Consider the following 22,437-nt stretch of genomic DNA (forward strand, 5'->3'; position numbering starts at 1 on the left):
AGTGAGAGCCATTCATAAAAAGTCATTCAGGAGTTCATTCAGGTTTGACACAAACATGTTAAACAAAGAAAATGATGTCTTAAAATGGATGCAAAAAACATCCAAAAAAAAAAAATTCATGTTAACTATCTGGTGAATTTATATATCATGGGTTGGAAAACATTTTGTTTGTGTCTTAGCGTTTTTAACTATGTTTTGACACTGCTTCTTTTAACTTTTTAAATACTGTTTTGCACTAGTTTGTGGCTTCGCCTGGTTAGTTTGAAACTTCCTCTGTTGTTTTTAACTTCATGAACCAACTGGCATCATTTTTTGTTGTTCTCTTGTTTTTAGTTTCTTTCCTCCTTTAAGTGGAGCTGAGGGCTGGTCTGCTGGGACGGCCAGTCACCCCGGGTGAAGTCCCCTCACTGTTTGCTGTGGTTAAAGGCACTAGGACGCACACCTGTTTCATGTGTGAGTGTGTTCAGGTTGCTGTGAATGCACATATATGGCAGCAACCCCTGGACACCTGCACTGACCAGCCTCAGCCTACTCAGCTTTATTACTTTAGTTTTTTTCTGAAAACTGGGAGTGCAATTTCAAATTCTTAATATATTCTTGTAATAAAAGAATACTTTTTATTTCAGGTTTAAATCTCAGTTGTTCATTTTTTAAACATTAACTGATGTTTTTTTCTCCCTTTCAGCAGTAACTTTCAGGTTTTTTTAATTTAGTTGTTTTAATAAAAATCGCTTCATAATAAAAAGCCTGTGTGCCTTTTTGATGAAGTGTAAAGTTGAGCTATTGATTTTTGTTGATATCTATTTCCTAATCATTCACAATTCATACAATTTAGCCACAGCTGCGTTACCACAGTTTCCATGAGATATATTGCAGAGCAACATCATTGTCATGCTCCTCAGATCATAGGGTGAAGACACGCAGCCTTTCTGATGCTTCTCAACCTGGGAAATGTCACTGCTATTAAGTTAAAGGTTAACAGGACAAACATGCACATACAGCATTTATAAAGCATTCTTCACAGTTAAAACCTGCTTTGTAGTTTTTGCCTTTATTCGATGGTACTGTGTATGTTTTCTGCTGATACTTATTTGTCTACATACCAACTTTCTTATCATCACTTTGTTTAATATAATTTTGACATGTTTTTCTCTGCAACTCTGTGGAAAGCAGATTTAAAATCTTAATGAGAGTTAAAGGTGGTGTTTAACTATTATCTCATGAAAGTTTTGTGACAAGTTTCTTGGGGTTGTTTATATCAGATAGCAGCCATTCATACTACTGTAAGGTGTCTTGCAGTGCCATCAGTGGAAGGATCAGCACAAATGTGTGCTATGTGTACGCCAGTGAAACCCGATCTTGAGTAATTGTCAGGATAAGGCGAGGGATTGACCTATGCCATGAACCATATTTTCTGAAACAACACACACTTGAGCTAGCTTTGAAATAGCCTCTCCTCCAGGACTGGAGTGGCCCGTGAGGAAGCTAGTCATCAGTTTTTTAGTGTAACTAAACAAAGCCTGTAGTAATTTCATTCGCTCACTCTTACATTCTCAGCCAGCAGATTGCGGGTGCCCCTCCGCTTCCCGAGACGCCGTCCCTCTGCTGGCCATGACATCACATGCCAACAATGCGAGGCATGAGTTCATCTGGACAGGGCTGAGATGTTCCCCACTAACTTTTTGTAAAGCAGGGCCTGTTTTTCACATCTAACATAATCAATTATTCTTTCCCCTATTAATTTATAAAAGCACTTAATAAATCATTTTTTTAAAAAAACCTTTGTTGCCCTCTTTTGACTGTTGGGCCTCAAAGCAAATGTTGTCACTGTTATTGTTAATAAGCCTCCAAGACCATTATGTTCTGTGTATTCATGAATGATTCGTGGAAGATGTTACATATTCATGTGGCAATTCATAACACATTTTTTTTTTAATTCAAAGCACTTGTCACTAACTTCAAATAACTAAATACACAACAAACTCTCCTCCCACAGTCTTTACATCCCACTATCCATCCAGACATGGTGTGTTTGTGTCTTTGGTGTTGTGACAGCTCGGATCCTGCTGCGCTCTGCTCACATTCCTTTCATCCCAGATCCCCCAGGGGTCGGCCCCACCTCTCCCAATCACTGCCCCAGTGTGAGGGAATCAGACAGATGCAGGATCTAGCAGATGGTAGGCAAGTCCATGTTCGAATGACATCCATGTCATGTATACTGTACAGGCTCCCTACAATTAGCACTTAACGGCAGGCATGAATAAATTGATTTTCAACTGAAATCCTGTTTTCCCTTGCCAGAAATGTCAGGAATCCGGTCCAAAAAACTATGGTGCCTTCTGTGCCTTCAGTGTGGAGCTGCAGGGTAATTGAATTTGGATCAAAGACATTCATGTCTTTCAAAAAGGTCTAGAGGACTGCTCAGTTTTTAGTAATAACAGAAACGCTTCCGGCGCTGACCTTCACTGCCCCTTCCTACCTTCCTCTCCCCCCCTTCTGCCCTCAACCTGAAATCCCTGCTTTGAAGGGCTCAAGTCATCATGGTCACTCTGTCTGATACAGAGAGATGGAATGAAAAATTGTTTTGGAAAAGAGAAAAGTCTGGGATTTCTTAACCTGTGACATATTCCCTCTGCATATGAGGAAAAAAAAGACTTCTTAAAATCATGGATAAACTGAAAGAAATGTTTGTTTTTTAACTCACAACTTTTACTCTCAGCAGACATTTGATTTTTTTTTAAAGAAAGCACAAATGTTCATCCAATATTATATAATTATCTTAAGGTATAAAAGTTGATAATTTAATGTGCCTGAATGAAAATAAAGTTGAACATTAATCTGACACATTATGAGATTCTTTCAACACAACTTGTAACTGACTGTTCTGATCTTTAAGGAAAATATTTATGAGCGTTTGAGAGACACTTTCCTCCTATAAAGCTGATTGAAAGAAAAGGTCTGAGACACGGTCAGTCATCGCAGACAAAGATCCAGGATTGATAAACTGTATATGGTGTGATTGTTTAATATGGGTTGAAGGGGTGCTGTGACATGCATCTGTTTATGCTTGTGATAACTGGTGAAAGTGTGCCCCCTTGTGTTTGAAATAACCTTAAACTACAAAAAACTGCTTTTGCCACTCTTAAACCTACCAGGCAGATTTTTGAAATGGAAAAACTAAAAAGCCTAAAAATGTCATAAACAGCAACATTCACAAAAAATTTATAATCACAAAATACAATAAATACTCACTTTCCTATCAACCAGCAAATGATCAACATTTGAAAATAACTTATCTAGTTAACTGACACCTTTCTATTTACCAAATCACTGTTGTATATGCCAATTATAGTCTGATAAAAGTCATTTCTTCCTTCCAGATTTACGCAGGCGTCCAATCGTGGAGGAAAACTGCAGTGCTGACCTCTCACACAAAGAGAGACGATGGTCTTTGTCTGTTTCTGCATCCGTTGACGAAACAGACGTGGATGTAGAAATCGAGTTACGGTGCTCCGGTGAAACATCACCTGGGCGTCCGCTGTGGAGATCTGGGGAAGTCTGCGGAGAGGCCGGGCGTGAAGAGGCCCCGTTTGCACGAGCGAGGGGTCCTGCAAGTCCGTCTTGATTCCCTTTTACAAGTCCCTCCAGGTGGGCCTGGAACGTGGAGGTCTGTTGTTCCAAGGACAGGAAACTCTCCTGCACCTTGTCAAACTGCAAGGAGAGGTTTTTAATCCTGGTGGGTTTCTAAGCATATAAACTAAACATTCTGCTATTTGTCTACCGGACGGAGCGTAGTGTACCTGCTCAATGTTGGACTGAAGCAACACCTCCGGCCAGACTGACTCACTGCTGCTGCTCACGCTGTTGCTTATATGAGTGTGACTCCAGGTTAACTCCTGTGAGACAAAGTTGAGAGGATGTCTGAAGACAGCAGGAAATATCAGAAATGTTTTTTCTCCTGTCTGAGCAGAGCTTTACCTGCAGAAGTTGTGTGCTGTCCGTCAGATGAGCCTGGCAGCACTCAAATCTGTTCCTGTGGTGACCCTGGACTGTGAACAAAGTCTTTGCAAACACATAACAGTGTTACAAACAGCACTGAAAGGGAAAATGTTAGTGTAATCACCAGGATTTATAGCAGAAACTAAGAATAATAATACCACTACCACAGACCTTCACACCTGTCTGGGCCAAGGCCAGGTCTCTGCAGCCACTATTTCCCTCTTTGGTGAGTGTGACCCCAGTATGCAGCTCCTCCAGCTGAGCCCAAAGGCCACCCAGGCCCTCAAGCATGTTCTTTATGCTGGTCTCAAAATCCCCCTGCACCTGGACGAGTCTACGTAGTGACCTGATCCTACCAGAGAGGAGAGTGCGATGTTAATATGGTTGAACCAAGATTTCCAAGAGAGCGGTCAGCACTATGTGCATAAACCTCACCTCTGCTGTAGGAAGGTGCGGATGAGCATCACTTTGTCTGTCAGTACAGAATCTTGGTCCACCTCCTCCAATGTGGCCTCTGACCCAGTATCAGCCTTTTCAAGTGTGTGAGACACTGACTGTGGAGAAAAGAATATAATTCAGAGGACTGGGTTTAGTTTTGTGGGTTTATTTGATTGTTTCTTTGTTATAATGCTGTCATATAAAAAATGTAAAGGCCCCCTCCACTCAAAAATGTGTTTTGTGTATTGTTACTTCACTTTAATGTTTGACCCTCACTCTGCAGTAAACAGAAACAATGGTATAAGGTCATTAGGGACAAATTGATTGACAAAGTCATGAAAAATTGGAACGATATAATAAAGCCAGTCAGTAGGATTAAGTTTAAGGAAGACAGACAGAAGGCAAGACTTTCAAATTTCTCTCCTCCGCCTTTCTGGTTAATTCAGAGTGCAGACAACAGCAGCTCAGTGATGGTGTCTGTTGCCTGGGGCTAGAATATCTGTGTATGCCTGAGTGCAAGGTTTGATCTCTGTAATATCACCAACAAAGACTTTACACTAATCTACATGCAAAAAGCGACTGAAAACACAGGAGATGACAGGTATTGCTGGAGGCTGCTGTGTGTGTGAGAGAGAGAGAGGGATATTTTGCTTCTTTAATGTGGTTTTCTCCTTCTCACCTCTAGCCTGGAGAGGAGAACCTGAATGTGGGGCACACTGGGGTCTGGCATGGGCTCCTGGAGCACATACATCAGCAAACAATCAGCCAGAGCAAGGACTAGAGGACCATGGTGGCCCGGGCTCCTCGATTGAGACGCCCTGGAGAAATTAGGAGACCACAGCGAGGGTGTGTATGAGATGGTTTTGGTTCTTTGATTCAAAGCTTTTTGGTGATTTGTCACCAAGTTTTTCCAAGACTTAATTTACCAAGAGAAGTGCAGAAATGTACTTAAAAAACAGTGAGTATGCAAAGCAATAAATGGCAGAATAAAGAAACCATTGGATGTGATCATCCCTCACAACTATAGATATAATGGTATTTTATGAAACAGTGAAACAATAACATTTGGTGACATGTGGTGATTACGACACTTGTGGTTCCTTTGAGTATATTGAAATAATATCTTTTCCCCAAAGTATGGATTAGGAAATTGAAATTGACTTATTTCACACAGGATCTGTATTTTGTAGATGCAGATATATGCAGTGTCCTCATATCTGGCCTATAGGGTGTTTGATAAATCTCTGTCTATGTTTTTGGTCCTTACTTTTTCTACTGTCAAAAAGTGCCAAAGTTTAATATCATGTAAAGGAGATATGACTTTAAAATGAAGTCTTACCATGCATGCAGGTTTTTCCTGTTTTCAGCCACAACTTCCTGCTGTGAGCTATGTGTAGGGTTGCCCTTGAATTGAAGCACAGTCTCTGAATAAACATAACATGATTAAATTTACCAAACAGGGTCAAGTGAGATCCGATTCATGCAGCTGCACTCACCTTTCTCTGTCCTAGCCGCAGGCAGTGCTTCAGGGCATGAACACAACCTCCCAGGACCAACCACAGCATACACACCTGCAGAAACCTCCAGCACACATCCACCAGTAATAGAGAAGGGTGCAGCTGCGCCTCCACCTGGCAAACAGACCACATTACACCTACTGCAGCAAAACTGCACCAGCTTTTCCAGAAGGGCAGTCTCCTCAAAGTCTGTGACCAAGATATGTAGTGTGGCTGAACATCAGCTAGTGTTTGGTTTGACCTGCAGTAAGTAGAGTAACAGAGAGAGATAGAAATCAAATGAGGTAAAATATCAAGAGACAGAAGTTATGAAAAATGAAAGCATTAGTTGCAGTATTGAAAAGAGAAACAGAGAAACTGGCAGGTTGGGGAATTTAAAAAAACATATGCAAACAAATATGACTTTCAGATGTTTATACTTTGCTAAAATAACTGCAACCTCAACGTAGGGTAATTTCAGGATGGTATTAGGCTACTACAATAAAATAAAATTAATATTGCTCCCCTGTTGTAAAAAACTGCCCCTTAAGTAGCATTAAAGTTAGATAAAACATTTTTATGACACTATCACATAAAGTTCTGTATCACTTGGATATTTTATTGAAGCTAATTATTATATTGGCTGTAACTTTATGATCTGAGAAAGCATGTCTTACTGTGAACACATACCAAGAAAAGGAAAATGTCATCATTTTGCATACACACTCCCCAAAATTCAATATTTTTTGGAAATCTTGAGATCCAGAAGTTATGGGGACCAGTCTAGCAGAGTCTAACACACAAACCAGGAATGTATAACAGTTTAAGCTCATGTGTAATGGTAAGCAGGTAGATGTGAACCTAACCATCAGACATGTTAACAGATCTCTGCCTAATGGAGCGTAAAAACATTTGTTGTCAATATAGTCTGAGCAGACAAATGGAGTAGGACCATCATTTCACTCACACTCCTCCTCCCTGTAGCAGCAGGTAATCAGGTACCTGCCACTCAAACGCTGATTCAAATGAAAGGCCGGTTGTTGAGTGACATACAGATCTACCTACCTCTGCTGTTCTCGGCTTGTCCCGGGAGTTTGACCCTCCCTGTCCTCCTTTACTCTCTCCATCCATTTACAGGCCCAGTCCCAGCCCGCTCTCACTGCCTGTCCTGTAACCCCTCGACCTCTGGGATAAGTGATTGTCAACCAAGGCATGGGAGCAAAGCAAACGCACACATGCCTATTGAAACTGGAGGAGTACAATTAGTTAAAGAACATACACCTGTTTAAAAATGTGATCAGTTCTTTAACATGACAAGCTTGATAAACTGGTTCAACTGGAAGATTTGTTTTATGTGTGGGTAGTGCCTTTTTGCTTTTCCCACATTCCATGGATGAAGGAATGTGTTAAACATACTGATGACAATTGTGTGAAGGACAAGCCCTGCTCTGCCCAGGTACACTGGGAGCCAATAACAACCCCTCTTACTGTCAGTTCTTTCCCTCTGAATCACTGTCACATGCAAACACTGAATTATTATTAGCTCATACCATCATCTCTCTGCTGAGAGAGGTTTTCAAATGGAAACGGGCCAATGTAAAACCATTACTACCCAGATATAACTGAGGGTAACATTTTCTGCCTCTACTGGAATCACAGGTTTAATGTGCTGTCAAACTTTCTTCTGTTTTGCGAGGCCATGCTGCCATCTAGCAGCAGGAACAAGAATAACATCCACACAAATTAAAAATAATAATAATCTAACAGATACAATGAAATTGCTCAGGCATCACTTGCTTCCAAGTGCAACACATTCATAATGAAGTGAACAGAAAACACAATATACAGATATAAAATAATTTAATTTCTCAACACATGGACAAAATCACCTCCAACTATAAGGAAATTCTAATAATATTCCTGCTATACTTTGTACAACTCCACTGTCATAGACCAATATAAATAATTTCTGAATTGGCTTTAATTCAGTGTATTAACCTGTGTTGTGATCGTGCAGAACTTATTGTAACCTACAAATACTTTGAATAGGTACCAAAGTACCAAAAGTACTAAAATACTAAGTTCCAGTATCAGACATGAGATGATCCACCAAGGGATCATTCATGCCTTGTTCAAGAACTTTTTTAGCATGACAGGTGATTTGATTTTAACTTTTTCTTCTGAATTTGTCTCCTTTCTCACTTTTCCTCCCAGAGACACCTTGCTGAGTGACAACATTCCTGCCTTTCAAGTACTGACTATAAATTACTTTACTGAAAAGCACTTAAACCATATTTTCACAGGTTAATACACTGGAGTAAGTCCACATCAGCTTTACACACAGTATCATGTCAAACTTCTAAGCTGTTCAGTTGCAAACCTGTGATACCGTCCCTAAATATCTTTGACTGTAACACTTTTGATATTCAGATATTTGGAATTTTTGTCTTCAAATATGTGAGAAAAGCAAATTCTGTATTTGGCTTCAAGCTTCTTTCAAATGATCCGTTACCTTTCTGCACCACCACGCAGGGCTAATCATAATTTTTCTGGTTGCAATTTCCCTAGTTTCAAAAGGGACCTTGATGTAAAAAATATGTTTTAGGAAAAAAGAATAAAAATAACTCAATTAAACTTCAGCTCAAAATGCATGTTGCCCTCTTGAAAAACTAGAACTCTGATGTCGTTCAATCTGTGATGATTTCCTTTTAGATATGTAAGAAAATAAGAAAGTAATCTGCAAGTTTCAGGTCAATTACATCCATGTGAAATCCTTTTTAAAACTGAAGAAATGCAAAACATTCATAACTGACACGCTAAAGACCTTGGTTTCATCCAGCGAGTCTTGGAGAAGTGGAACTGATTAACAGTTTCTTTTCTGTATTTTACTATTAAAAAAAAAATGTGTTGTGTTTTTGACGATGAGGAAAAAAATAGTTAAAATAAGTCATTCTGAATTTTTGGGAAATCAAGATGATCAAGCATGTGAACAAAAACGAGACGTTCTTAAAAGGAAATTAACTGATAAATCACATCACATATCAGAAACAATATAATAAGGTACAATAAAGCAGGTTGTGTTTCGGGGCAAAAACATAATGATTTCTGTTGTGGAAGGGCAACTGCAGGATTTCTATATTTTTTTTTTGTATTTTTCAGGTCTATCTTTCTTTTCTGACCTTCATTTACAAATTCTGTACTTCTAGAAATTGCTGTAGCTTGACGATGATGTGAAACGGGCACTCAGATATGTAAAAGAACTTTTCAACAAAACTTTTCCACCTTTCCAGACTTATGTAACTGAGACAGTTGGAGTTTAAAATGATCAATTTCCAGACTGTCCAGACTTTCCCCAAGTGTTCAGTTTAGTTTTTGTTATTTATATATTCTGTTCAAAGTCAAAACTTCACATTTTTAAATTAATGTCACAAAGTTCTAGCAGCTTGCAACCCAACAGCTCGTACAACATATTAACACTTCACAGACACATAAAACTGTGCTGGTCATCTATTCATCCCCATTTAAACTCTGTATGTACACAAATCTGTATCCATGTGCGTATGACTGTATATTTTTGTTCATTCATGTGCGTACAAGCTGCTGAGGACTACATGCAGGATCAGTCCGTGGGGGTCTGCGCTGGGTTTTCAGGGGTCATCGCCAAGCAGCTCAGGGTTTTGTGATGTGAACTTCACTAGTGCCGCTGCCGTTGGTGGTTGTGGTGATGATGTACTGCGTGGTGGCTTGCTGATTGGTCGGTTGCTGCTCCAGATGTTCAGTGTGGCCCTGGGTTGTGTTCTGAGGAGCCGTCTGTTTGGTGTCCAGCTCAGTCTGACCCTCAGAGATAACGTAGTGTGTCTGCAGGACAGGGATGAAAACGTCTTAAGTTCCAACAACTAATAAAGGTTCAGTTCATAGCGTAAGCCAGCATCAGCTAAACAATAAGTATACAATTTAGATGAATACACAGAATAAAAAAATGATGAAATAAACAAATAAAAAAGCTTCTGGTGTGAAGCAGGCTCTTTGTCCTGTATATGGATTCTTCAACTTAATATCTACATATTGTAACAGGAACGTGACAAATTCTGATGTGTTTAAATACAAGTCCAAGTCCCCTCTAAGTCTCAAACTTCATTCTTTACTGTCATGTCATCCGGTAACTAACAGAAAGAAAACGTGGCTTCATGTGACATTAAGATATTCATTTGATGTTTGTCAGGATGTGTTGACGCCTTCAGCTGTAGTGGTGAACCTCAACTATCAGAATGTGGGTGAAAAAAAACAAAACGAAGGTGCTTCCGTTGTCAACACGATGATTATCAGTCAGCATTCACTCACCGTTTTCACCTGGTTGCTGTTGACTCCAGATACAGGTGTGCTGGCCTCAGCTATCACGTACTGCGCGTGAGGCAGAGCCATCATCTGGATCTCAGATGCTGAAGCAGTGAGAGGTTGACATGTTAACCTGACATGCAATCAAACAGTAAACCTAAAAGAGTCTGATTGGATGATATTATGGGAGCACGTGTGGCACTCACGATAGCCTCTGTAGTTCCAGTTCCCAGGTATGTAAGCGTGCTGCACAGTCCCCTGCTGCTGCTGCTGTTGCTGCTGTTGTTGCTGTTGCTGCTGCTGCTGCTGCTGCTGCTGCTGAGTGCTGCTGGTCTGGAGGGTGTGGCTCTGAGCCAAAGTCACGGGGGTCAGCTGGGCAGGGCTCAGCTCCTGACTCGCCTGTTGAGAGGTGGGGCTAAGAGGCTGACCAGTAACCTGAAAGAGATTGGAGAGATGGTTGTCAAGGAAAAAGTTATAGAGATCACGAAGCCTGACATCCACAACAGACTGTAAAGTTTCAAATCCTTGAATCTCTTTGATAGAATGACACTTCATGTCTTATTTATTATTTACGTGTTATAAATTATTCATCAACATAACCTCGGAGTCAGAGTAATGAGGATTTACCGGCGTGGCACCTTGTCCAGTGCCTGAGGGTTCAGTGACCTGGATGTGCTGTACCTGGATCGAGTGCTGGCTGTAACCGTGGGGGTCATGCAGCTGGCTCACATCAACTGTCGGGTGCTGGGAATGTGGGGAGGAAGCCTGTGAAACACAGAGAAAGCAACGATTTGTTACTGTTTCTTAAATTCACCTTAATATTGAAACATTCAATATGTCAATTAACACTGAGAATGTAACATTTAGACTACATATAAAATGTTCAAAATACAGCAATTACAAGAGATGAAATGTAGTTTACCAGCTGAACTGTCTCAAGTCAAACCTATCAGCCAAAGCAGGATTTTTTCTGGTGGCTGGTGGTTATTTCCAACCCTACTAATGTACTTAAACCGGACAAGCTTGGAACGTTATATTAGGGAATTAGAAAGAAAAGCTCCCCTTTCCTTCTACTACAATAGTTTACATACCCAGCTATCAGAGAGAATAACTGCGATTGTGAGGTAGGATGTTATTGAGATGCTCCGTCAGCTTTCAATGGATGGATAAAGGTTTAAAAAAAACCACAAGTTTCAGCCCAATCAGATCATGGAGCTTACCGGAGCCACCTGCACCACCTGCAGCTGAATGTGCTGCGGTTGGGACAGGTTGCCTCCTGCCTGAGAGACAGGGATGTACTGGATCCTCTGGTAGTCTCCCTGCGCTGTTCGGTAGTCTGTGGTCAGTGTCTGTGAGAGCTCTGTCATGGCCTGCGTCAGCAGATCTGTGGTCTGTGGAGAAAATAAGTTATACAGTTTATACTATACATACAGTATCTGGTGTATATTAGCTGGACTTTATTCTGTTCATGGAAGGCACTGGGTCACTTTTTTAAAGATAACTCCAGCAGAACTTTACTGCATTGTTTACCTTTGTTCTTTCATAATGTTGCTTTTAGTTGTTTATTTAATGTAATAGTAATTTTTATGGAAAAGTGTGACACCTTTTGGACAGAAATTCTTTCTTACCACTACAGTCTCAGCTGTGGTACCGTCTGCGCTGATGACTGCAGGAGTGCTGCTGATTACAGTTGTTGTTAGAGGAGTCTGGATGGTGGTGGCAAGCTGAGCAAACTCCGGATGCTTCTTCCTGATGTGCTGCACCATCTTAGTCTGAGATACAAGCACACAAAATTATTTATATTTCTTTTCATTATTAATAACCTTTAATTCAACCTTTTCAAAGAAGGTCCAAAACAAGAAATCTGTATAAATGTAGTCGATCTCTTTCCAATGAGGCGGAATACCTTCTCTGACAGAGCCTCATACTAACCTTGCTGCTGTACTGTTTGGCACAGTGTAAGCAGCAGACGGGCGCAGTGGCGATGGTGCCAGTCAGCTGGGTGTGTGTGCTCAGCATGGGATCTGGCTCACCGGGAGCAGCCGGCCGCAACTTACGGATGCTGGGAGGCAATTCTGCCCCAGGGTGGTTCTTCAGTATGTGAGCTTTCCTCTTACTGGCACTCTTATACACCTGCACAGACATCAGTGATTAAAGGTGTGGATTTTCATGTTGCGTACTGGGATGCTCTTACTAAAATGACAAAAATAATAACAATTCCATCTTCAGTGAATGTGACAGGAACGGGACAAACTAACCTTGTCACAATACTGGCAGAAGTAGTCCCTGTTGGGCTTGATAATTGGCAGCGTTAGCTCAGGCACATCATCAATACGCATCTCTGGGTGACGCTTGGACAAGTGATTAACCTGCAAGCAGAAAGATAAATCTAGGTATACTCGAATACAAGCTCGACAAATAAAAAGCTCCCTCTGAGTTAGTGCTCACCAGCATTCCTCTACGTCTGAATCCCATCATGCACACTCTGCATTTGAACATGAAGCTCTCGAAGTCGGTGGTGGGCACCTTCAGTTTGAGGGTTTTGGAGCGATGGACTCGGTCAGCCTTCTTGGCCTCTCTGTCGGGATTGTGCATGCGCTGCATGTGCTCACGCAGCTTATCTTTCCTCTTTAAGTCACAGAAAAAGAATAGTTACATAAATACAATATCTAGATACTAATACTACTATATTTTAGTGCTAATGACAGAAACACATTCTATGCTAGGTTTGATACATCAGATTTCTCCATTGAACATAATTTAATTAGGCAACAACTTGGCTGTGGCCAGCCCTTTGTCATAACAGCTGAGTAGGTTTGTAGAACCTTTAAAAAGATCAATCCAAGAAAGGCAGCTGGTCTTGACAGGATCAGAGGTATGTTCTGAAGGAGTGTAGGGAACAACTTAGCTCTGTGTTTGGACAGCTTTTTCAAATGTCACTTGATACACACCATATCCCCAGGGCATGGAAAACTTCACTAATAGTGCTAATATCAAAAAGTGTCAAAAGCGTCTGTTTTAAATGATGATCAACCAGTTGCTTTAACATCAATTGTAATGAACAGCCTTGATTGTTTTAAACCATGTCCTTAGGGAAATGCAACATGAACTTGACCACTTACAATCTGCATATAGGAATGGGAGGAGTACGGATGCTCTTTTGTATAAGCCGCATAATATTTATTGTCATCTTGATTGGCCCAAACGATATGCTTGTGTTCTTTTTGTAGATTTTTCATCAGCCTTTAATACTATCAGACCTCATATTATGATGGAGAGATTAGTGCAGTTAGGAGTAAACATTAACATCATCAGATGGGTAGAGTCCTTTCTGACTGATGACAGTGTGTCAGAGTCAATGGGGCAGTGTCTTCTCCTATTATTACTAATACTGGGGCTCCACAAGGGAGCAATATGTCCCAAGTTTTATCTACCCTCCATACAAATGAATGTAGAAGCAACACATCTGATCATATTACTATTGAATTAGCTGATGACGCAGCATTTGTGGGTTTGATTCAAGATGATGATGAAACCAGCTACTGGGTGTGGGTAGATCAGTTTGTTGGTTGGTGCAGGTCCAGTTTTCTCCATTTGAACACCAAGAAAATTAAAGATATCTTTGATTTTAGGAACGGTAACAACACCCACCAACAAATGACTATTGATGAGGAGGGTATTGAAGTGGTAGATGACTACAAATATTTAGGAACAATAGAATGGAATTCTAACACATATCTTATCTATAATAAAGGTCTGCAGCATCTATATTTCATGTGTAAACTGAGACAGTTTAGAGTGGACAGAGATATATTGGTCCTCTTCTATCGCTCCTTTGTGGAGAGCATTTTAATTTTTTTGTTCCATTGCCAGCTATTTTTCACTGTCAGTGAATAAAACAAAACAAACAATAAAACAAACTGCATAAGACAGTCAATATGTCCAGTAAGATTGCTGAACAGCAATATTGCATGACGATGACCTGTGAGTCCCGAGTGGTGAGGAAAGGGCAGGCGATCACTTGAGACGTATCACATCCCCTATTTAGCGTATATGAGCCGTAATCATTAGGCAGACTGTATAGGGCGCCATTCCTCCAAACCAACCAGGCTTGCAGATCATTCATGCCTACCAGTTTTGCATTTCTGAACAAACTGTAAACTCGTCTTACCTTGAATTGTTTCCCGCATGTTGAGCACAGGAAGTCTTTGCGATCAGAGTGGCGTAGCATGTGTAACCGCAGCTTGTCGGGCCGGCAGAAGGCCTTTTCACAGTCTGGGCACTGGAAGATCTTCTCTGAATGGAAGCAGCGGATATGCTTCTTCACCTAAGGAAAGAGAAAATCTTGTAGTCTGAAAACTGATAATATATGACACCAGACTGGTGCTGTGTTTAGGTCTAAAGGGCCAAATCCCCTTCAAGGCAAATATGCATTACAATTAAGAGGCAACTAGTTTAGTTTCTGTTCCTGTTTGCAACAGAACTCCATAAAAAAATTATATACCAATTATTGTGTAACTGCAGTTTTCCCAAAGAGAGGCCACTCGGGGTGATGCTTTACATTAAATAATGAAATAAATGAAAAATGTGTTGCACAAAACCTCTCCTGTATGCTCTTGACTTCATTGCATTGATTAGGGTGAGTATATAAAGGAACAGTGTGACTCTGAGTTTGAATTACAATGGTCTGAGAACAGCTGAAAGGGTTTTGACTATTAACTTCCTGTCATGTCTAGCAAACACTGTTCAGCTGTTCTATAATCATTGTATCCTCCTATAGGAGGCTTTCTTTACCAACCTGGATGAAGTCAGTAAAAGTCTTCTTGCAGGAGGGACAGGTGAAGCAGCCGTCCACCGCATGCACCCCTACGTGGTCTTTGAGCAAGTCCAACCTTTCGAAAGTTTCTTGGCATAAAAGACAAGAGTAGGAGCGGTTCTCTGTGTGCACCAACAGATGGTCCTCCAGGGCCGAGTCACTCATGAAACTCTTGCTGCAAATGTGACAGGAGAAGGCATAGGCTTCCCGGCCGTGGACACGCAGGTGTAGATCCAGCTTCTCTTTGTCCCGGAAGGCCTTGCCACAGTGGGTGCATTTAAAAGGACGGAAACTCTTTCTGATGAAAAGGTGCTGCAGTGCTGCATTCTGAGAAGACAGAGAGAGAGGAACAATTAGCAGAAAATCCAAACAGTGTTTTCTGGCATGGATGTGCTGAGACACTGGAAGAGGCTGACAGATGCAATGGAGTGTGCAGGAGGGGGCATATCCTGAAATGTCACATGAACATTAACACCATGGAAAATGACAAAAGGAGTCTTTGAACCTTATGTGTTTTTTCTGACATTCTCCAGGTCCCACCTACCTGCACATCCATCTTTGAGGGAAGCACATATTGAGGAAGAGAGACACATCGTTGAAAAGACACCAAATAACAACAATCTAAAACACTGTTGCATTTCAGTGAGCTCAGCGAGCGTCTTCTGACCATCTTACCCGTATCCTTTTGGCACGGCGCATATCCTGAGAAGTGAGGTGGGCGTCTGATTGGCTGGTCTGTGCGGGGTCTTCCTTTAGTGGAACAGACAGGTCCATGTTGGAGGGAGGGGTGACTGACTCTGGGACTGGTTCCCCTGCAGAAGGTACAATCTGACCCTCCGCCTCAGTCCCGGCATCCGGTTCTGGCTCCACTACCTTTAGCCCGTTCTGAGCTCCCTCTGCTCGCTCCTCCAGCGGCTGCTTGTCTGTCAGTTCAAGCATCTCCTGATAAAAAGGTAATTCAGTGAGAAATTAATTAGCATATCTCAAAAATGCTTGTAGATTTTCTTTTCAAGCAAAAATGCCAAAACTTTAATGGTTCCAGGTTCTCAAAGGTGAGATTTTGCTGCTTTTTCTTAACTTTACATCCTAGTAAACTGAATATTTTTGAGTTTTGGACTGTTTCAGAAAACAAGATGGCGAACAATTAGTTCCTTAACAAAAAAAAAAAATCAACAAATCTATTTAAGCTTCAATATTTTTAAGAATGTCTCATGAGTATATTTTCCAGTTATTATTAGGCTCTCTATTATATTTTTAACTGATTGTTTCAGCACTAGTATGAAAGAGAAAGGGAGTGCTTACCCTATTATAACATACAACAAGTATTAATGTGTCCCTTACTGTTGTTTTGTCCCCACCAGCTTCTACTGGTGGATCCAAACGTATGAATTTAGGCGGCCGCCCTGGTCTTCGTCCTGTCCCAAATCTCTTCCTGCCTCTTCCTCGACCTCGGCCTCTGGATCTAAGAGAGGCAGACACAGTGAACATGTCATTACGGGCTCCAATGTGGTAAAGATGTGAGGACATAAGAAGTGGCGTAATAAACAGGATTTTACCTTGTTACTGAGTTTAACTTGTCGTCATGCATGTTGAGATGTTGCTGCAGTTGTTCAGAGCTCACAAATCGGCGGTTACACTCATAACAAGGCCAGTTCTTCTCTTGCTCCCGCAGCACTGACAGAACAACACAGTGAGGACCAGGAACAACCACTGCTACTAATCTGACACTACTGTGATTGTGATACTCTGTAATGGGACATATGTTATTAGTGCTGATATTAACTAAAGAGACTCCTCACCTTTTCTCTCTTCTTCCGTGACATCATGGATCTTCTGATTTACAAACTCTGCGTATGATGCAGCATACCACACCTGTGGAAGGAAATATCATTAAAAAAACAAATACTTCTTATCCAAATATCCTTTATATACTGGGGTTTATTCAATATCCTTTAAGCTTTTGTTCGTTCTGCACCATTTCGTGAAAAGCATACAGTCCAGTACCTCATATGAAAGACTGACCTTGAGCTCTTGTTTTGGTTGGATGTTCTTGATGGTTGTGTAAAAGATCTCTGAGCCGTACTGATAGGCCACCAGGTTCTGCTCCAGGTGGTTCTGGGCAGGCCTCACAAACATCATCCAGTTACAGCTGTCCTCATCAGAAAGGTCCAACCACGTGTCGTCAGACTTCTCTCCGTCTTTCTCTGCATCCAGCATGCAAAGCTGAAGCAACAAGGAGAAAGGACCAGAGATTAGACTGAAAGAGTGCAAAATTATATATTAAATGCCTGAAAACACAAGAAGTTATCATCAGTTCTTACTTACTCATCAATTTCCCATCTCATTCACAAGAATATTTCATCTTTTTTATATTGATAGGACTCTAGAGTTACGAACTGTGCTCACTTTGCTACTGATTTTTTTGTAAAGCAATAATAGTAACTCCTATCTGATGTATCCCTCTATCTATGGCATACAGTATTTAACAAACAGGCCAAAGGAGAAAATGTGATACTCTTCGTATTATAAACTTAAGTTGAGAAGAAGTATTTTTACATAAATATCTTACTCAGTGTACAGGCACCCCAGTAACCTACTGATTTAGACACACACATAACCACAACATCCGCGGTTTGAGTCCAGCTGTGGATCTTTGTTGCATGTCATACCCCTCTCTTAACCCCTGTTTCCTGTCTCTCTACACCTTCAGCTGTCTAAAAAAAAACTTAACGGGGAAATGAGAGCGTCGGCTTACTTTAAGATGAATGTAGTGGTCCTGCAGTTCACTCTGAGGAACCAGGGGTCCCTCCACAGGTCCGAACTGAGTGCGCTTTGGGATGCGTCTCTTGGAGAACACCCCACCCAGGAAGCGATCGATGTACAGGACCAGAGGCAGACTGGCCCGGGCCTTGGACATCACCGGCCGGTTGGGGATGGGGTGAAGGGGCCCGTGCTTCAGGCACACAGAGGGGTTGGCGCTATTACACTCCTCGCACCCTGAGAGGCCACAACAACGAGAAATCAATGAGACGGGATCGCTAGACTGCAAGTAAGACATTAAAATGTGGACTTCAATCTACTATGGAGAATGTCAGAAAAAAGGCAGTTTTTTCAGTGTCTTTGGATTTTTGTGATGTTCTATCAATAGTTAATGTTATATTTTCATGTTTTATGTATAAAAAAACTACTGGCAGGTCAATCCCTTGTCAGTGAGCTGAGTATATTAAGTAAACCATCACTTCCACAGAAGAAAAACTCATTGTTCAACATCTTCTGCTGTCTGGTCTACATGACTGACAGAGACTCCTGACAGACCAGACTACCGTGTTACTACTGTGGAAGACGTCACTCACAGAGGCTGTGAGGGTTGAATGACTGAGGCGGACGAGGCTCCCAGTCATCCATCTCAGAGTCTTCGTCTTCATCTTCATCAGAATCATCTGTGGAGTCTGTGGCCCCCAGGGGACTGGTGGGGGCGTCGGTGATGTCAGCCATGGAGGTGAGCGAATTGGACACAGACAGCTGCTCCTGTGTGTGTTTGGTTATTGAGTTAATATTCACTCAACTGTTATATAATGTGATGTAAAAATATTACAAAACTATATGCTATTTATTAATTATCTTCAGGGGATGTCAAATCTGATATTGTTATTAAGTGTTTGTGTGAAATTTCTTCTTTTACTTTGACTTGTTCAGTCTTTGTGCAAAATGATAAGAAATATTTTTTATCATGTCATTATAGCTGCACTGGATATATTTCAATGTAAATATAAATGAACTGCACCTGGTTAGACCACTTCCCAGCTGGAATAACGTTACTTTGCTTGAATGTGTTAACAAATGCGGCCTGACATTGTATAAATATATTATGACACGATTTTGTGCTTATGTTAGCTTATGTCACCCCACTATGTGCCATCATGTGTGTTTTAGACAAGAATAGATAAATGCTATTCATTGGTTTGAAAAGGTAAACAGAAGCACACACAAACACTGTGTCCTCACCTGGGAAACTGGCTCCAGGATGGCTTGTGGAGCCTCGGCTACATTACTGAGAACATGCAGATTGGCAGCATTCATGTTCTGTCCGCTTGGCAGCAAAACTGTGACCTACCAATGAGATATGGTTGCTTTAGGATTCTATTAAAACAAGATAGTAAACAGCAAGGTAGCAATATGACAGTCTAGCAAAGGTACCTGTTGAGTTGTACCATCCTGCTGAATATAAGCCACCTGTGGCTGATCAGCAAATACAGTCTGAAAGAAAATTCAAGAAGAATATGAAAAAAATGCCCAAAGGTTATGAGTGTCATCTAACTGTATAAAATTCCAGCTACAAATATATCTGCCCTAAATAAGACCTTTTCTTACCTGAGTGCCATCTGCAGGGTGTATGTAGACCAGTGTGTGCTCTGCAGACTCTACTGAGGTATAGGAGTTCCCATCTGCCGTATAGACCACCTGCTGCTGTCCCCGGTCAGTCTGATCTCCACTGTACACTATCTGGGCCACTGTGCCACCTTCAAAATGCACCTGCAACATGTGAACACACAAAGGCTTTCAGCCACTTGCAGCATTGTTACACTCCTTGGCTGTGACTAATCACAGATGTGTCTTCTATTAGCTTTTAAAAATACAATCTACACAAAGTATATATTTGTTTTCAACAAATAATGGGGAGTTTTTCTCCTCTGCAAGTAAGGAACCACTTTTTAGGAGGTCTGTCGCTGCTCTAGTAATTTAAATATAAGGAGTGTGTGGTGAATTTCGGGATTCAGCAACAACTGTGATCAGTGGACAGACGTGAGTTTCCTCATCTGGTGTGTGTGTGCAAAAGATAAATTCTAGGAAAGTTAAATTGTCCTCTGATGCATTAAATGTGCTGCATCTTTGTCTAGTGCTAATGGCTCTAATAGAGCAATTCAGACAGGACAGCGGACCTGTGTGGAGTTGCCTGAATCAGTGTTCGCAGCCTGACTCCACACAGCGGAGGGTTCCTGCTTGGTCTCCATGGCAGCACAGTGCCAGGTCTGCTGGCAGACACGTCACCTATCACTTCACTCCTGAGACAACCAGGGACACCTGTAATATACACAGATAAGAGGTTTGGGGTCATTTTAATAATAATAATGCAACGTGGAGCAATAACTTATCCCAAAGTAACATATGGCTGGATGGCTGGACAAGTCATGGATGTGTTGATCATGTAAAGAGACAAATAAATGAAGATAGATAATGAAATTCATTGTGGATATGATCTGAAGTCTCTCCATAAATGAATAACAGAGCCAACATACAGCTTTATGAAAGTCATATTTATGTATAAGACTTGTTTGTGTGGTGAAAAGCTGTTTGGCTGCAACAATGAGGTTACTGCAGCAGCCATGTCTGAGCTGAATGGGGCTCAATTAAAAAATCAAAAGTGCCATCTACAACTAAGATTTTTTTGAGGGATCTCCAGACACAGTTTTGCTCGGCAGGCAGGACTTGCACGCCAAAATAAACCAGCATGTCACTTCGTGTAGAGAGCGGTCACACAGGACTCTCTCTCAGCGGGGGTACGAAGGGAAACGCGGCCAACGTTTGCTAACGAGGCCGCCCGGAAAACGGTGTGCAAATGCAAACGTATGTCGGCACAGAAGCCAAAGCGAAAAATTAAGACTCCGTAAACTCATTTAGAGATATAGTTGGTATAATCAATAATAAATTCAATTCCCCCCTATTTTAACCCCGCAGGTTCTCAGTCCCAACCGGACCATACCACAAAAACCAGCGCTGTAGAAACCCGGGCATTTACTGCACCGCAACATTAGCATTTCGGCCATTTAGTCCCAATGTAAGGCCGACCTTGGGGGCAAAACATAACTTGTCACGCCCCACGACGTGGGCCATATGCTGCTATTTTTCAGAAAAGCTGTTTTGAAGCAGTAAAGACCCGAATTATTTAGGTAAACCCACCCGTCCCCCCATCCTAGTTGAGCCCAGCCCTTCAAGTCGACTGTGGAACAAGGAAGAACAGGCTCCATTTTGGGTGGGACTACCAACGACAACATCCACATCCGAAGAGACCCACAGAAAAAAATATATTTTTTGCCGGTACCTGTGCGCTCAAAGTAGACGCACATTTAATTTATATCTACAGAAAGGCTTACGAGGAGTCGAGCTACATAACTGGCCGTAAAGCAATCCCTGGTTTTGTTACATTTTGTAGAAAACGCAGAAGTTGTTCTTACCTCAGAATGGTAGCTGCAGAGATGGCCGCATTGCATATATTAACATAATCTGCCTAGCAACACGCAGATGCCTCTTTCTGATTGGTTGTTTTTTTACTCTTGGAGAAAAGCAACACAGGATATTTTAAAATTTTAGCAACACTAAACAGTGAAGATGCTCGTCGGTAAATGCATAATACAACGTTGAAACTGTTCAGTTATGTTAGTGATAGGCTTTTATTGTTTGTGTTGTAATTTAATGATTGATTTTAGTCGTTTCAAATACAGCCAATCAGAATAAATTAAACACTGAAGTTATCCAATCGAATTAAGTTGAGTTACTGAGTTTCTTTTGTCTACTTTTAAGTGGCATTGCTATCTTAGCCCAGCGTTATTTATAAGAGTAGTACATTTTTTAATAATTTTAAATCAAATTTTCTGTTTGAAAAATAGATCCAGAATCACGAGTTTTCACTTTAACAATTGACACTTCCGGTTAATTTTGAAAAAAAAAAATTCACCGGAAGAGGTAGCACCTGCAGGTCTGCATTGACGCCACCTTGACGAATTGAACGTGTTGCAGTAGCCTACTGTCGCCACTAGAGGGCAGTGCAGTCATGGGGAGAAAATCATAATTGGAGTCCGTTCTGTGAACTACTTGATTCATAAACCTTCTTTAATAAGTAAGTAACGTAAGAAATATGAAATTCGTGTGAATTAATGGGAGGTGGAGGTCTTATTTAATCAGTTTTAAACAAGTCCAGTATATAAAGAAAGAAGATTGGGGCGTTTCTGAGACACTGAAGGAATTTTACATTAATGGAGTTCATTCTTCCATCTGTTCACAGGTGACAGTGAACTTTAGTGAATTTAGAGCATGAGTGTTTATTATTATTAAAAACCTTTTTATTCCTGAAGGCCTTTTCATCTTAAATCTTGTTATTTTCTTATGATATTTTTTTTAACGGTGTAGCACTTTGAGATTCACAGCAAATGAAAAGTGCAGTAAATGCATTATTATTATTATTATTATTATTATTATTATTATTATTGTTATTATTAGACATTAGCATTTTTACAGTTTATGGTTTACTGTTTAGTGGTCACAACGAAGAAATTCAATACCTTACATTCGTATTGA

The 22,437-nt window shown here is 41.0% G+C and overlaps 2 protein-coding genes across 5 annotated transcripts; both read right to left on the minus strand.

Moving 5' to 3' along the window:
* Nucleotides 1–3,003: 3,003 nt before the first annotated feature.
* si:ch211-151h10.2 (uncharacterized protein LOC567699 homolog) lies at nucleotides 3,004–6,188 on the minus strand. The gene is made up of 8 exons (XM_067595835.1): nucleotides 5,934–6,188; nucleotides 5,777–5,841; nucleotides 5,117–5,255; nucleotides 4,435–4,553; nucleotides 4,171–4,351; nucleotides 3,979–4,062; nucleotides 3,801–3,896; nucleotides 3,004–3,711 (listed from the first exon to the last, which is right to left on the minus strand). The coding sequence occupies exons 1-8, from the start codon at nucleotides 6,084–6,086 to the stop codon at nucleotides 3,364–3,366; spliced, it is 1,185 nt and encodes a 394-aa protein (XP_067451936.1). The 5' UTR covers nucleotides 6,087–6,188; the 3' UTR covers nucleotides 3,004–3,363.
* Nucleotides 6,189–7,776: 1,588 nt separating this feature from the next.
* prdm10 (PR domain containing 10) lies at nucleotides 7,777–21,389 on the minus strand. 4 transcript variants are annotated; one of them, XM_067595300.1, is made up of 23 exons: nucleotides 21,318–21,389; nucleotides 20,025–20,166; nucleotides 19,456–19,617; nucleotides 19,282–19,341; nucleotides 19,090–19,194; nucleotides 18,438–18,612; nucleotides 17,840–18,081; nucleotides 17,107–17,307; nucleotides 16,884–16,956; nucleotides 16,641–16,758; nucleotides 16,426–16,546; nucleotides 15,760–16,026; nucleotides 15,067–15,411; nucleotides 14,440–14,595; nucleotides 12,717–12,896; nucleotides 12,527–12,637; nucleotides 12,201–12,401; nucleotides 11,897–12,040; nucleotides 11,489–11,659; nucleotides 10,896–11,033; nucleotides 10,475–10,703; nucleotides 10,275–10,372; nucleotides 7,777–9,791 (listed from the first exon to the last, which is right to left on the minus strand). In XM_067595300.1, the coding sequence occupies exons 2-23, from the start codon at nucleotides 20,094–20,096 to the stop codon at nucleotides 9,603–9,605; spliced, it is 3,558 nt and encodes a 1,185-aa protein (XP_067451401.1). In that variant the 5' UTR covers nucleotides 20,097–20,166; nucleotides 21,318–21,389; the 3' UTR covers nucleotides 7,777–9,602. The 4 variants fall into 4 exon arrangements, with proteins under 4 accessions (XP_067451401.1, XP_067451404.1, XP_067451400.1 ...); XM_067595303.1 differs by lacking the exon at nucleotides 21,318–21,389 and adding an exon at nucleotides 21,043–21,200 and having other exon boundaries at nucleotides 10,950–11,033; XM_067595299.1 differs by lacking the exon at nucleotides 21,318–21,389 and adding an exon at nucleotides 21,043–21,197.
* Between the last annotated feature and the right edge of the window lie 1,048 nt (nucleotides 21,390–22,437).

The sequence above is a fragment of the Thunnus thynnus genome, chromosome 7 (genome assembly GCF_963924715.1).
Source record: "Thunnus thynnus chromosome 7, fThuThy2.1, whole genome shotgun sequence".
Taxonomy (NCBI): domain Eukaryota; kingdom Metazoa; phylum Chordata; class Actinopteri; order Scombriformes; family Scombridae; genus Thunnus; species Thunnus thynnus.